Source organism: Natator depressus, chromosome 14 (assembly GCF_965152275.1).
Source record: "Natator depressus isolate rNatDep1 chromosome 14, rNatDep2.hap1, whole genome shotgun sequence".
In the NCBI taxonomy this organism is placed as follows: Eukaryota; Metazoa; Chordata; order Testudines; family Cheloniidae; genus Natator; species Natator depressus.
The window spans coordinates 46,755,560-46,769,629 of record NC_134247.1 but is presented as its reverse complement, the minus strand read 5'-3'; the positions used below and the strand labels follow the sequence as shown (position 1 = coordinate 46,769,629).

At 60.0% G+C, this 14,070-nt stretch overlaps 2 protein-coding genes across 2 annotated transcripts; both read right to left on the bottom strand.

Annotated features, from left to right (window-relative positions):
- Positions 1-433: 433 nt before the first annotated feature.
- Positions 434-3,320, bottom strand: TNF (tumor necrosis factor). Its single transcript, XM_074970972.1, has 4 exons — positions 3,134-3,320; positions 2,467-2,509; positions 1,594-1,656; positions 434-1,018 (listed from the first exon to the last, which is right to left on the bottom strand). The coding sequence occupies exons 1-4, from the start codon at positions 3,311-3,313 to the stop codon at positions 582-584; spliced, it is 723 nt and encodes a 240-aa protein (XP_074827073.1). The 5' UTR covers positions 3,314-3,320; the 3' UTR covers positions 434-581.
- A 6,843-nt stretch (positions 3,321-10,163) lies between these two features.
- On the bottom strand, positions 10,164-13,692 carry LTA (lymphotoxin alpha). The gene is given in 5 exon segments (XM_074970731.1): positions 10,164-10,570; positions 10,825-10,942; positions 10,945-10,984; positions 11,466-11,750; positions 13,634-13,692. Coding segments are annotated over 5 exon segments (909 nt in total).
- Positions 13,693-14,070: the final 378 nt, after the last annotated feature.

The following is a 14,070-nucleotide window of genomic DNA, read 5'->3' as shown; positions in this document are numbered from 1 at the left end:
GTATATAGAATTTTGGAATGTGTGGGCACACGCACAATCGCCTACACTTGCCGTAGGTGTGTACAACACACAAAAAAATCTCTCCATGCACCAACACAGCTTTGTTAACCCCAATAAATATAAATACATAAATAAATAAATTATTAGCCACAATAATTACCAATAATAACCATAAAAATAACACAATATTAGTTAACACAACATTTTTGTAGATCAGCGGCTCTGACCAGGTATATCATTCTCTGGGCAGGTTCTTGTTTGGTCCTACCTAGATGCAACCCAATGCCCCATCCTGACCACTGCAGACAAGTCAAGTCTAGAGAGATTGTGGTCCCCTCTGGTCCCTAGAGGTGGGCACATCTGTGGCCCCATGGGGCATATTGGCAGAGAGGCATAAAGGACGTCCATAGAGGTCTTCCGAGCATCTCTGATAGTCAGTTTGGTGTGGTGGGATGCGGGGTGGTAGTCTTGGCTTTGGAGGCCAGTTGGGTAGGAGGGTTGAAGGGTTGACCAAGGATGGAAGATGGTGGGTTGACCAAGGATGGAGGATGAGTTGGCCAAGGATGGAAGACGGTGGATCATTATTGGGGAACTCCTAATTCCAATGCGATCACCCCAAAATACACCTGCCCGTTGCTGTTCAGATCTAAATATTGGGCTGAGTGGATTTCAGAGGAGATCTCGTCGCCTTTCATCAACTGGAAGACAGCTCCTTGGTAGATGGACTCGAACTGTACCCCCTTCTCGTCCTTGGCTGCCTTGGACCCCTCGCAGAACGACTTGATGGCCCTCAGCAAGGCAACGTTTTCTGGGTACTCTACGGAGTAGCGAAAGATGGTATGCTGGAGATAAATGGACTCCTCCGGACATTTGTCTCCCTTGAAGACCACCTGGGAGTAGATGAAGTAGAGGCCGTCGGACGGGACCACCAACTTGTTGTTTACCAGTGCCATCCCGTTCTGCATCATGGTGTGAGCCACTTCGTCAGTCCAGATCAGTTCTTTGGAGTCAGTGGATGCTGGGAGGGACAGAAGAAGGCACAGGTGGTCAAAACCCAGCAGGATTATTCCCTAGGATCCATCTATGAGTGGTCAAACCCTACTTGGATTGTCCCCTATGGTCAATCTACTCAGGCTTCGGCCCACGTCGTCCCCCAAAATGGGGCCACCAGCCCTTGATAACTCTTGGTCCTAACCCTAGTCTCTCCCCTGCAGTCAGTCTACCCAGGCTTTGGCCTACAACAGAGTCCCGTGATGGCATGCCTAATCCTTGACAACACTAGGCCAAAACCTAGAGGGATTGAACCCCCTGCTGTCTGGCATCTCCCGGACTTCGGCCTACAACTTCCACGTAACCCAAATCTTTGGCCTCCATCACTCCGAAAGACAGGGCCCTTCCCCTCTATGTTTATGAGCAGATGTGCACCGGTGTCTGTGGAAATGTGTGCTTGTGTATGAGTGTGTCTTTGTGGAAGTCTTTGTTTGTCTGTTGCCTGCCTCAGACATAGAAACTTGCAACCACAAGCTCCCCCCCCGCCCCTGCAGGGCCCAGTTCCTCAAACCCTCCCCAATCCCAGCTGTAAATTCCTCTTACCGACGACATGGGCAGCTGGCTTGTTCAGCGACTGGGCTTGCAACTTCATCGTCATCGGACCTGCTTCAGAAAGGACAAATGGACTGTCAGACAGATCGTCCCTTGTTCACCAGCCCCCCCACCTTCTCCTGGCTAGTGACCCCATCTTCTCTAGATGAGCTTTAGAGAGCTCCGGCTCAGTGGGAAGGCTCCCGGGCTGGGGAGCCTTGCAGTCCCTAGGGTGGGGACTCTCTGGTCTCCTCCTGCTAGGTCACCACGATGCATGGAAGAGGAGAACTGGGATAGAATTGTGTTGGATGTGGACGATGGCCAGATTTTGGTGGGGATGGGTCAGGTCTGGTGGCTCGGGAGGGGAGTTAAGGTGATGTTGGGGAGGTATTATCTTTGCTCCATATGTTCTCGTCTCCCAACATTTAGCTGCTCTCCATGTTTTGGAGGAGCGGAGCCACCCTCCCGAAGCTTTGGGGAGGTCAATAAGCTCTCGAGGCTGATCACCTCGAGGCCCCAGATGTGGCCAGAGTGAGCTGAGATTTGCAGGGTGATGTTTTTCCCAAAAGGGCTAGCAGCATTGTCCGTTTCCATTTCCTTTCACCACGTCAAATTCGAAACACTTTCAGTGAACGTGATTTTTCAGGGAAATCCCGAGCCAGCAGCCTCGGAAAAAACCCGGAGGCATCTCAGGTCAGGCAACGGGACAGAACAATTGAGACCAGTTGTAATTTGCTAACCCTTTTGGGAAGATGATTGGGGGCCAGTAAATAGATCTATGGTAAATCTGGCAAGAGAAATTTCATCTTGGGAGGGGAGATTTGACTTAAAGCCTGCAATTATCAGTGGGCTAACGTTGGAAAATAAACCTTGGGAAATACTTACTGAGTTGCTGCGTGTGGCCCGAACTCCTGGGTTCTTTGGGGTCCTGGCAAAGAGAGAGAGAGAGGAGAGTTGAGTACAGAGGTTACAAGGTCAAAGTCGGCGTGTGTGTCGGGTGCTGTATGTCCCACGCCCTGCGAGAGGCAGGGCTGTTCACAGCATTACACACGGCATAGACAGTGGACGAGACCGGCCAGACAAAACATAGCCCGGGGGGCAAGGCACATGCAAGTGGAAACGAGAAATACAGACAGCACAAAACACACCCAGACAGAAACACAGTCGCCAGATATATACACGGCGTCTAGGCAAAACCCACACCTGGAAAGACAGACACAGACACAACCCACAACCCATGCGTTCGTAGGCAAACGGGCAGGGAAATACAGAGAGACACAACTCTACACAGCCCAGAGGGCAACTGTGTCGTTAAAACCTCACAGACCCCCCCCGGCCACGAAGACACACATGCACGCACACACGTGTCCGAGCCACACACGTGTGGACAAACCACACACACACCAAAACACACGCAGAGCCACGGCTGGGCAGTTGAAACCCACGCACAGAACGACACAAAGACACACACAATCAGGGTCCGACGGCCACAGACGGCGCCGGGCTCTGTGGCTCGGGGGGGTTGCACCCCCGCCCCGGCATCGTGGCTCACCTGGCTCACCAGGGGCCCCCCATTTCTGAAATGCAGCAGAGCGAAGACGGCCGTGGCTCCCATCAGCAGCAGGAAGGAGCAGACGCTGAGACACTTCCAGCGGCCGTCGCCGGGCCGCGACTCCCGCACCACGATAACGCCCCCCTTCTCGACGTCGCAGACCAGACTTTCGGTGCTCATGGCTGCGGGCGCGGCTGGGCTCGGCTTCCTCGGGGCAGGGGTCTCCAGGGTTAGTTTCCCGCCGGGTGAAGTGAGCAGCTGGCCTGGGCGGATTCCCGGGATTTCACTGACGCCGGCAGGCAGAGTGAGCCGATCTCCCCGGGTCGAAGGGGCGAACTCAGCTGGTTTCGCTGGAGAAATTCACTCGATTCCACGGGGCGAATTCGGCTGATCTCACCCACTGTGAAACAGGCGAACGTGGGGAATTTCACCTGAGCTACCGGGCGAGTCGAGCTGATTTCCCTGGAGCGGAGCGACGAAGGGGAGCGGATTTCGCCCTCGGAATGCAGGCAGTTTCCCCGGCGTGGATCTTGGTGGTGCCTCGGTTTCCCCGGCCGGATCTTCCCAGCAGCGCCTGTCCCCGGGTGATTGATGAGTGGAGAAGCGTGGCAGCCTCGAGGCATCGGCTCCTATTTATATGCCGGCCGCCTGCACTTCGGAGCCGCCTCCCCCATGACACGGGAGGAAATTTTCAACCCCGAAGCTGCCGCCCACAGAGAGGGAGGGAAAGACAAGAGAGTCTGCAATGGCGAAAGGCGGGAAGAGGAAAGAGCCCAAAATAGAAGGCGTCAAAAGCAGAAGCGGGACCGGCGACTGGAACTGTGGTTTCGGGGAGCGGGGAGGTGTGAATCCCGCCCTGGAGAGGGCGGGGGGAGCCCCCCTGGGGATGCCGGGGTCCCCGCCGCCCATGCCGCCATGCTGGGACCTGGCGGCCTGGGCATCTCTGTCTGGGGGGGGTCACATGGTGGACTTAGGGGGGGCTCAGGAATGGGGGGGCTGGCAGCCCTCCAGTGAAGTGAGGGGGGTGGGAAAGGGGTGAGAGTGAGGAGCCTTGAGAAGGGGGTGTGTTTGTGTAGCTGTGATAAATCTGGGGCCGATCAGCTTGGGGGGAACCCACCAGACACCCCTCCTCAAACTCTAGAGATAAGAGTGGATGGATCAACCCCCTGCCCCCTTTTAAGGTCCACATGCCCCTCAGGGAGCCAGGGTCTCCCCACAGGGTTATCCCGGGGGGCTGGCTCTCAATGCTGGCACATGTGGGGGGGCTCTAGAGTGGGGGACCCCTAAACCCCCTTACACGGGTGGGCAAGTAGCAACGCCTTTGGGCGGGCGTCTCACCGCCTCGCCCTCCCCTGGGAGACTTTAGGAAGCTCAGATCTTAGTGCCAGCAAATGTTGGGGGTGGGGGGCTGTCAGGTGGGGATGGGACAATGCCAGACAACCCCAAAACCGCTAGGGACTAGGCGCTGTGTCTACGTCACTCCACTGAGCCCCACCCCAAGCCGGGGGGTCATTATTTGGGGGCTTAAATTTTAGTGCCAGCAAATTTTTTGGGGTGTGTGTGATCAGGGATGGGGGAGAGCACCCCCAAATCAGCAGGGCTGAGGGGTGGCCAGTCTAAGGGGCCATGGGGCATGCCGGGCCTCAAAGTGGGGTTCAGGGGACCTGATGGTGGGATGGAGGGCCCCCCAAATGTAACAGCTGGGTAGGGAGGGGGTCAGACTTGTGGGGGGCGAGCGTTTGGGGTATAGATGCCCCGACCCTGGTCCCCCAAGTGATCCAGCTACAGGCAGAGCTTGTGGGTGAACAACCTGAGACATAGTCAGAAGCTGGGGGGCAGCGGTGGGATCCGGAGAGCAGCGAGCTGCTCGGGGTGGGAGTGGGGGGATCAGGGTTTGGGGAGGGCCGTCTCCCAAGGCCCCGTCCCCCCCACCCCAGCCTCCCACCACACGGGAAAATCCAAGAGCCTGAAAGTTGAGGCCTCGTGAAGCAAGAGTCCCACTTGGAGTTTTCAGCTACTTTCTTCTGCTTTCGCTTCCACCGCCGGGGACGAAGTCAAAACAGCCTTTTGAGATGGGATTCGGTTTTGGTTCTGCCTCGTCCCGGGGCCGGGTGGGAGCCGGCGCCCCCCAGAGGGCAGCGACCCCCTTGCAATGGGGTCGAGGGCGGAGAGGAGCCGGCCTGGAACCGGGCCCGGGGCTCGGCCCATCTCCGGCTGGCTCGGTCGGTCGCTCTGCCAAAGCTGAGTCTGATCTGCCCCCTGCTGGCGGCACTTGGGAAGGGCAGGACTCGGCTCCGGGGTTCCCGGGGTGCCTGTCTTTGCCCCGGGGATGCCGGCCCCACGGCGCCCCTGCCCCCCACCCCGTCAGACGGACAGACAGACAGCGCTAGCCACCGCCAGGCCCCTCTTCTGGCTGTGGAGTTATCTATATATCTCTCCTTCCCTCCTTCCCTCCATCCCTCCCTCCATCCCTCACCCTGGCGTCCCGCCGTCCCTCCCTCCCTCCATCCACTCACCCCACACTCCTCCATCCCTCCTTCCCTCCTTCCATCCGTCCATCCATCCATCCATCCATCCGTCCATCCCTCCCCCCAGCGTCCTGCCGACCCTCCCTCCCTCCATCCCCTCACCCCACACACCTCCATCCCTCCTTCCATCCCTCCCCCTGGCGTCCTGCCGTCCCTCCCTCCCTCCCTCCACTCACCCCACACTCCTCCATCCCTCCTTCCCTCCTTCCATCCCTCCCCCCAGCGTCCTGCCGTCCCTCCCTCCCTCCCTCCACTCACCCCACACTCCTCCATCCCTCCTTCCCTCCTTCCATCCGTCCATCCATCCATCCATCCGTCCATCCCTCCCCCCAGCGTCCCGCCGTCCCTCCCTCCCTCCATCCACTCACCCCACACGCCTCCATCCCTCCTTCCCTCCTTCCATCCGTCCATCCATCCTTCCCCCCGGCATCCTGCCGTCCCTCCCTCCCTCCCTCCACTCACCCCACACGCCTCCATCCCTCCTTCCATCCGTCCATCCATCCATCCCTCCCCCGGCGTCCTGCCATCCCTCCCTCCCTCCCTCCACTCACCCCACACTCCTCCATCCCTCCTTCCATCTGTCCATCCATCCATCCATCCTTCCATCCCTCCCCCGGCATCCTACCGTCCCTCCCTCCCTCCCTCCACTCACCCCACACACCTCCATCCCTCCTTCCCTCCTTCCATCCCTCCCCCCAGCATCCTGCCGTCCCTCCCTCCCTCCGTCCACTCACCCCACACGCCTCCATCCCTCCTTCCATCCCTCCCCCTGGCGTCCTGCCGTCCCTCCCTCCCTCCCTCCACTCACCCCACACGCCTCCATCCCTCCTTCCATCCCTCCCCCTGGCGTCCTGCCGTCCCTCCCTCCCTCCCTCCACTCACCCCACACTCCTCCATCCCTCCTTCCATCCGTCCATCCCTCCCCCCAGCGTCCTGCCGTCCCTCCCTCCCTCCCTCCACTCACCCCACACTCCTCCATCCATCCATCTATCTGTCCATCCATCCGTCCATCCCTCCCCCTGGTGTCCTGCCGTCCCTCCCTCCCTCCATCCACTCACCCCACACTCCTCCATCCCTCCTTCCCTCCGTCCATCCATCCATCCTTCACCCCGCTGTCCCGCCGTTCATCCCTCCCTCCATCCCTCACCCCCACACTCCTCCATCCCTCCCTCCCTCACCCCAGGGTCCCGCTGTCCCTCCCTCCCTCCCTCCCTCACCCCCACACTCCTCCATCCCTCCTTCCCTCCATCCCTCCATCCATCCTTCCCTCCCTCCCTCACCCCAGGGTCCCGCCGTCCCTCCCTCCCTCCATCCCTCACCCCCACACTCCTCCCCCTCTATCCGTTCAGCTGCCCCCCACCTGAGCCACCTGGCTCTGGCCGGGCGCCGAGGTGACCCCTTTGCCTCCGTGGAGAACACGCTTGGCTGGCCTGTGCCCCAGGCCCTGGCACATCCCCCCCGCCCCCCGCAACCCGGCGGGTCCCACGCAGCTGCCGGCGAGCAGAGGCCTGGGTGGTGTGGAGCCTGGGGGGGAAGGAAACCTGGGGGGGTCGACACCCGCTGGGTCCCGGGGCTGGGTTTGCAGCCGCTCGCGGGCCAGCGCCCCCCACGGGTGCTCCGGCTGCGGGGGGGGGCGGGCGTCAGGTTGGCCAATCCCTAGATAGCACCGTCAGCCGGCCCCCCCCGCGATCCCCGCCCCAGGGCCAGTTAACGAGAACCAGGGCCTGGGCCCGCCGGGCCGGCACAAAGCCGGGAAGCCGGGGCACGGGTTGGCCGCAGCGACAGCAGCTGGCCGCTCGGGCGAGAAACCGGGGAGATTCGGGGAGCGGGACTGGCTCCATTCGGGAGCCGGGGCGAGGGTCTGACCGGGCAAGGGGCCAAGGGCCGGCCCCCGCCCCAGGATTGTCCGGGCGTCTCCGGCCGTTCCAGGAGCAGCTTCGGTTCTCGATCACGGCGCGGGACGAAAGCGTCCAGCCAGGACTGGCCCCGCGCCCCGGCGAGGAACCGAAAGTGGAAAACGCCGTGAAAACCCCGGGGAGGTTTCCAAAGAGCCCCCCGGCGAGATTCGCTCCCGAGGCCCAGAAAGATGGGGCTGGCGGGAGGAGAGCTGCCCTCAGGCCCTGGAGATGGGGGGACGAGGGGGTGCTCCGGAGGGGGGAGGAAGCCCTGGGATCCCCCCCCGGGATTACGGAAGCTGGGGGGGGTCACTTGCTGCCCCGGGGGAAGAAGGATGCTTGGGAAGCCGAGGGGGGGCCCACGGCCTGGAGCTGGGCAGGGACGGGAAGGGGGCCGGGCACCAGCGGGTCCGGTGGGACACTGGGGTACGGTACAGTGACCTGCTGGGGAGGGGGTAGAGTCACAAAGAGGGACCCCCCCTGAGCCCCGGGGGTGGGGGGGCAGCGCCGGGAAGGGGCACCTAAGAGCTCACGCTCAGCCACAAGGGGGCGCTGGGACGGAGGAGAGTGTTATTTACCCCTTCTCATCACGCAGGAACTAGGGGTCACCCAACGAACTCCATCGGCAGTGGGTTTAACACAAACACAAGGAACTATTTCTTCACCCGATGCACAGTTAACCTGTGGAACTCCTTGCCAGGGGATGTTGTGAAGGCCAAGACTAGAACAGGGTTCAAAAAGGAACTAGATAAGCTCATGGAGGATCGGGATCCATCGATGGCTATTAGCCAGGATGGGCAGGGATGGTGGCCCCGGCCTCTGTTTGCCAGACGCTGGGAATGGGCGACAGGGGATGGATCCCTCGAAAACTGCCCTGCTCTGTTCATTGCCTCTGGGGCACCTGGCGTTGGCCGCTGTCAGCAGACAGGACACTGGGCTAGATGGACCCTTGGTCTGATCCAGTCTGGCCCTTCTTATGTTCTTATGCCTGCCCTCGGCACCTTGCCGAGGAGGTTGGCATCGTTGCACTGGTGGGGAAACTGAGGCACGGAAGGGCGGAGAACCGAGGTGTCCGGGTATGTGTGTCCCCCAAACTAAAGCGCTCTCCATTAGGATTACCTTGATCTTGTCAGAGCTGGGGGCTGTTCCAGCCCAGGGGAGCCCTGCCCCCTTTTGTGGGGGGTGTCCCAGTCAGGGAGCCCTTCCCTCCCATTTAGGGGGGGGTGTCCTAACCTTAGGGAGCCCCACCCACTTGGGAGGTGTGTCCCAGATGAGCCAGTCAGATCCAACCCCCTCTTTACAAGCCCCTCCCCCAATCTCCCCCAACCCCCCCTCGCTATTTGTGGGGTGCAAGGGGGGGGAGGGCATTTGAACCCTTCAGGCGCAGAGAAACGAGCATGAAAACACCATGGCGACCAGTCACGAGTCCTGCTTTAATTCATTGATAGGCCATAAATAAATACATTTGTGGGGGGGCTGAGAGGGGACCTGGGGCCACCCCCCCCAGCTGCCCCCCCAATCATAAATAAATAAATTACAACCCATAAATAAATAGCTTTGCCTTTCACTCCCCCCCAGCCTCGTCCCCCATTTCTGCATGGGGTCGCCCCGATCCGCAGCCCCTCTGCTGGGGGTGGAGCCTAGAGTCTGTGCACCCCCAGGAAGCCAGAGGCGTACCCCTGTAACTTTTGGGGGGGCACCTGCTCCCTGAAAACTCCCAGGCAGATCTCCTGTCAGTGGTGCTGCCCCAGCTCCAAGAGTGGGTGCTTTGGATGAAAACACATTTTTGGGGTGCCATGGGGGGGCCGAAAAAGCTGCACCCCAGAAGTTCTCTCTTTAACAATGTGTGTGGGGTGTTGCATTCACCCCCCCACAAATCCAGGAGGACATTATGACCACCTAGCAGGGGGCACCCCTATAATTTGGGCGTGTCTATTCTCTGAACCCCCAAAATATCTCTGAGTTTTCCCCAATCAGTGACACTGTGGCCCCACTTTTGAAGGGGAACAGCTGCAAGAAAATAGCGAGTGCCCCCAAATCTCACCTACACCCCAAATCTCAGTTCCACCACTTAATTAAATCAAAAGGGACCCCAATAAAATTGGGGTGTCTAATCCTGACCCCCTCCAAAAACTTCCACTGGGGGGTGGGGTTAATACAGTCCCCCCCACATGGCAGAGCAGCCTAGAAACTAAAATCAAGGGGCACCCCGATAATTTAGGGGTACAGCTGACCGACCCAAAACATTCTGAGGATTCCCCATTAATAGTACTGTTATTAAAATCCTCCCAAATCCTAGTGCACCCAGAACATTAAACGGGGGTGTGTGTATGTGTGCAGAAAATTTGGGGGTACATTAACTGGAACCCCCACAATATTTTGAGCATCCTCTTAAACCCCGTGGCTGTTCTTACACCTCCAACCCCACATTGAAGAGCACTGATCCCAGGGGTGCCCCGTCAATAAGTGCACCCCAATAATTTTGGGGTACAGTAAAGTGAAACCCTTCAAATCTTTCAAAGACCCCCCCGCCCCTGCAGCTCCAGCCCACCCTCAGTGCATAAGGGGGACCCCACCCCAAAAAAGCAGCACGAGCCTCCCACCAGGTCAGAGGGCAAACGCTCCGAAGGACAAAGTGCCCTGGCCCGCCAGCAGATGCGCCTCCCCCTCCGTCTGCGTGGACAGCCGGTCCCCCTTCTGCAGGGCAAAGGCTGCCCCCTGGCGGAGGGACCGGTACCAGGGGGCCCTCCCGGGGCAGGCCGTTTTGTGGGCGCTCAAGATGGGGACGTCTTGGGGGTAGGTGTCGGAGAAGAGCAACACGCGGTGGGCCAGGATCAGGGGCTCGTCCCCCGCGGGGCAGGCAGCCCCCAGGAAGGACGCCTGGAAGTAGATGAAATACATCCCCGAGGCCGGCACCACCAGCGAGTCGTTGGCCAGGCGGAAGCCCCCCTGGGTGAAGGAGGCGTCGACGTCGCTTCGCCAGCGGAGCCGCTCGCCGGAGGTGCTGGGGTGGCCTGTTGGGAGAGGGTAGAGAAAGGAGAGGTGGGTTTCAAACCAACGGCTGAAGGGTTCACCCGCCTGGCGGGCGGATCAGGCCGCAAACGGCTGAGAAAAAACAGACATGGGGAAAACATTGTTTCTACCACTGTTCTAACCAGCACCTGCAGTGCGGCTCACTTCTGGCCTCCGCCAGCAGAGGGCAGCGGAGAGGGGCCCTCCCAGGGGCATTGAGCAACGGAGGGAGCGTCCCCCAAGTCCAGCGACTCACCTATAAGATGGGCTGCGGGCGAGTGGGTCCGGCCGGCACGTTGCCCCAAGGAGGTCCAGGAGGCGGCTGTTGGGAAAGACAGAGACGATTCATTGCCATGGCCAAGGACAGACCCGGGGGCGGGGTGGGGGTGGGGGGCAGAGCTGGACGCCTGGGTTCCCTGGATGGATTCCAGACAAGAGTCCAGTTTGGGGTTGGGCTGGGGGGGAGCAGGTGTGTGTTGGGGGAGTTACTTACCGGGGTCTTCAGAGCCTCTGACCCCCCCTCCAGCCTCATCTTCCGCCTGTAAATGAGGGGGGAATGCCATGATGAAGCTCTGCCGGTGCCCCTCACTCCCGACCCGCAGCCCCCTGCCAGCCCAGCCCTGCCCCCCCAGCTCTGCCGGTGCCCCTCACTCCCGACCCGCAGCCCCCTGCCAGCCCAGCCCTGCCCCCCCAGCTCTGCCGGTGCCCCTCACTCCCGACCTGCAGCCCCCTGCTAGCCCAGCCCTGCCCCCCCAGCTCTGCCGGTGCCCCTCACTCCCGACCCGCAGCCCCTGCCAGCCCGGCCCTGCCCCCCACAGCCCTGCCGGTGCCCCTCACTCCCGACCCGCAGCCCCCTGCCAGCCCGGCCCTGCCCCCCTTACCTTCCTCTGGAAGTACCCGTACAGCACTGTGCCCAACAGCGCCCCCAGCAGGAGAAAGCAGGTGCCGCGAAGCAGATGCCAGCAGAGATCCCTGCGGCTCTTGGGCCCCAGCTCCAGCAGGAGGGGCCCGGCCCGCTCTGGCTCGGGCTGCATGGGTGGGGGGCTGAGCCGGGAGGCCGAGGGGGCTGGCGGGAGAGCGGAGCCGGGAGAGCTTGTGGTGGAGGCGAGGCGGCTGGAGGAGCCTGTGGCGAGGCCGCTGCCTGGCTCAGCCTCTTTATAGGGGAAGGAGGCCTCAGGCGAGCTGAGGTCAGCGGGGGAACCCCGGCGTTCGGGGAACAGGCGCGGATGTGACCTCGCATGTGAGACAGAAACAGAGAGACTGATTCACGTCCTCCGGCTGGCAGGGGCCCCAGGGCTCACCCAGACAGAAAAACAGACGGACAGATGGGGCATGTCTGCGGATAGATAGATAAATAGATAGATAGAGGGGGTGGATGGGGATAGACAGATGGATGGATGGATGGATGGATGGAGGGGGTGTGTGGGGATAGACAGACGGATGGATGGATGGATGGAGGGGGTGTATGTGAATGGATAGATAGATTAGATTAGATAGAGGGGGTGTGTGGGGATAGACAGACGGATGGATGGATGGATGGGTAGGTAGAGGTGGTGTCTGGGGATGGATAGATGGATGGATGGATGGATAGATGGATGGAGGGGGTGGATGGATGGATGGATGGGTAGGTAGAGGTGGTGTCTGGGGATGGATAGATGGATGGATGGAGGGGGTGTGTGGATAGATAGATAGATAGAGGGGGTGTGTGGGGATGGATGGATGGATGGAGGGGGTGTGTGGAGATGGATGGATGGATGGATGGATGGATGGAGGGGGTGGATGGATGGATGAATGGATGGATGGATGGATGGATGGATGGAGGGGGTGTGTGGGGATGGATGGATGGATGGAGGGGGTGGAGGGATGGATGGATGGGTAGGTAGAGGTGGTGTCTGGGGATGGATAGATGGATGGATGGATGGATAGATGGATGGAGGGGGTAGATGGATGGATGGATGGGTAGGTAGAGGGGATGTCTGGGATGGATGGATAGATGGATGGAGGGGGTGGATGGATGGATGGATGGATGGGTAGGTAGAGGTGGTGTCTGGGGATGGATGGATGGATGGATGGATGGAGGGGGTGGATGGATGGATGGATGGGTAGGTAGAGAGTGGGTCTGGGGATGGATGGGTAGTTAGATGTGTGTGGGGATAAATAGATTTCTAATCCATGCACCCTATTACAAGCTCTGGGAGGAGCGTGGGGTGTAGGGGTGAGAGCAGGAGGATGGGAGCCAGGACTCCTGGGTTCTCTCACTGGCTCGGGGAGGGAAGGGAAGGGGCAGGGGTGACAGTGCAGCGAGGGAGCTGCCTGACCTCCTGTCTGGGGGAAGCCCTGTTTCCCCTTTCGTTTGGTCCCAGACTTCCATCCCCCAATCCGCGAGTGTCCGGAAATCGGCAGGCGGTGCCAGGACAGCCACTGCCCAGGGCTGGGCACCCCGGCTGCCGGTGCCCGAGACACGGGTCGCACGGCCCGGCTGGGCAGATGCAGAGGCTCCAACTGTGCATTCTTTGCGGGCTCGGACCCACTTGCTCCCTTTGGGGTGTCGGGACCCCCATTGTCACAAGGGGGCCTAGGGATCATTAAACCCCAGCCGGGGCTGAGTTTTGGGGCTTCCTGTATAACTAGCCCCTGTGGCGCACCCCAGAGCCAGCTGCATCTCAGCACTGGGTGAGGGGTCCCTGGGTAACCAGCCCCTGCGCCCCACCCCAGAGCCAGCCGCAGCTCAGTGCAGGGCCAGGGGTCTCATAGACTCATAGATATTAAGGTCAGAAGGGACCATTATGATCATCTAGTCTGACCCCCCGCACAACGCAGGCCACCGAATCTCACCCACCCACTCCTGCGAAAAACCTCTCACCTGTGTCTGAGCTACTGAAGTCCTCAACTCGTGGTTTAAAGACTTCGAGGAGCAGAGAATCCTCCAGCAAGTGACCCGCGCCCCATGCTGCAGAGGAAGGCGAAAACCCCCCAGGGCCTCGTCCAATCTGCCCTGGAGAATATTCCTTCCCGACCCCAAATATGGCGATCAGCTGAACCCTGAGCATGTGGGCAAGACTCACCGGCCAGACACCCAGGAACGAATTCTCTGTCGTAACACGGATCCCACCCCATCGAGCATCCCGTCACTGGCCACTGGGCCTATTAACCATGAATAGTTAAAGATCAATTAATTGCCAAAATCATGTTATCCCATCATACCATCTCCTCCATAAACTTATCGCGTTTAATCTTGAAGCCAGACAGGTCTTTTGCCCCCACTGCTCCCCTTGGAAGGCTGTTCCAGAACTTCACTCCTCTGATGGTTAGAAACCGTCGTCTAATTTCAAGTCTAAACTCCCCGATGGCCAGTTTATATCCGTTTGTTCTTGTGTCCACATTGGTACTGAGGTTAAATAATTCCTCTCCCTCTCCGGTATTTATCCCTCTGATATATTTGTAGAGAGCAATCCTATCTCCCCTCAGCCTTCTTTGGGTTAGGCTAAACAAGCCAAGCTTG

Excerpts from the sequence above, each read along its gene's own strand:
- TNF (XM_074970972.1), bottom strand. The coding sequence starts at position 3,313 with ATGAGCACCGAAAGTCTGGTCTGCGACGTCGAGAAGGGGGGCGTTATC. Across the intron at positions 1,657-2,466 it reads GGGCCACACGCAGCAACTCA|CAGGTCCGATGACGATGAAG; the intron begins GTAAGTATTTCC and ends TCCTTTCTGAAG. Across the intron at positions 1,019-1,593 it reads GCCAGCTGCCCATGTCGTCG|CATCCACTGACTCCAAAGAA; the intron begins GTAAGAGGAATT and ends TGTCCCTCCCAG.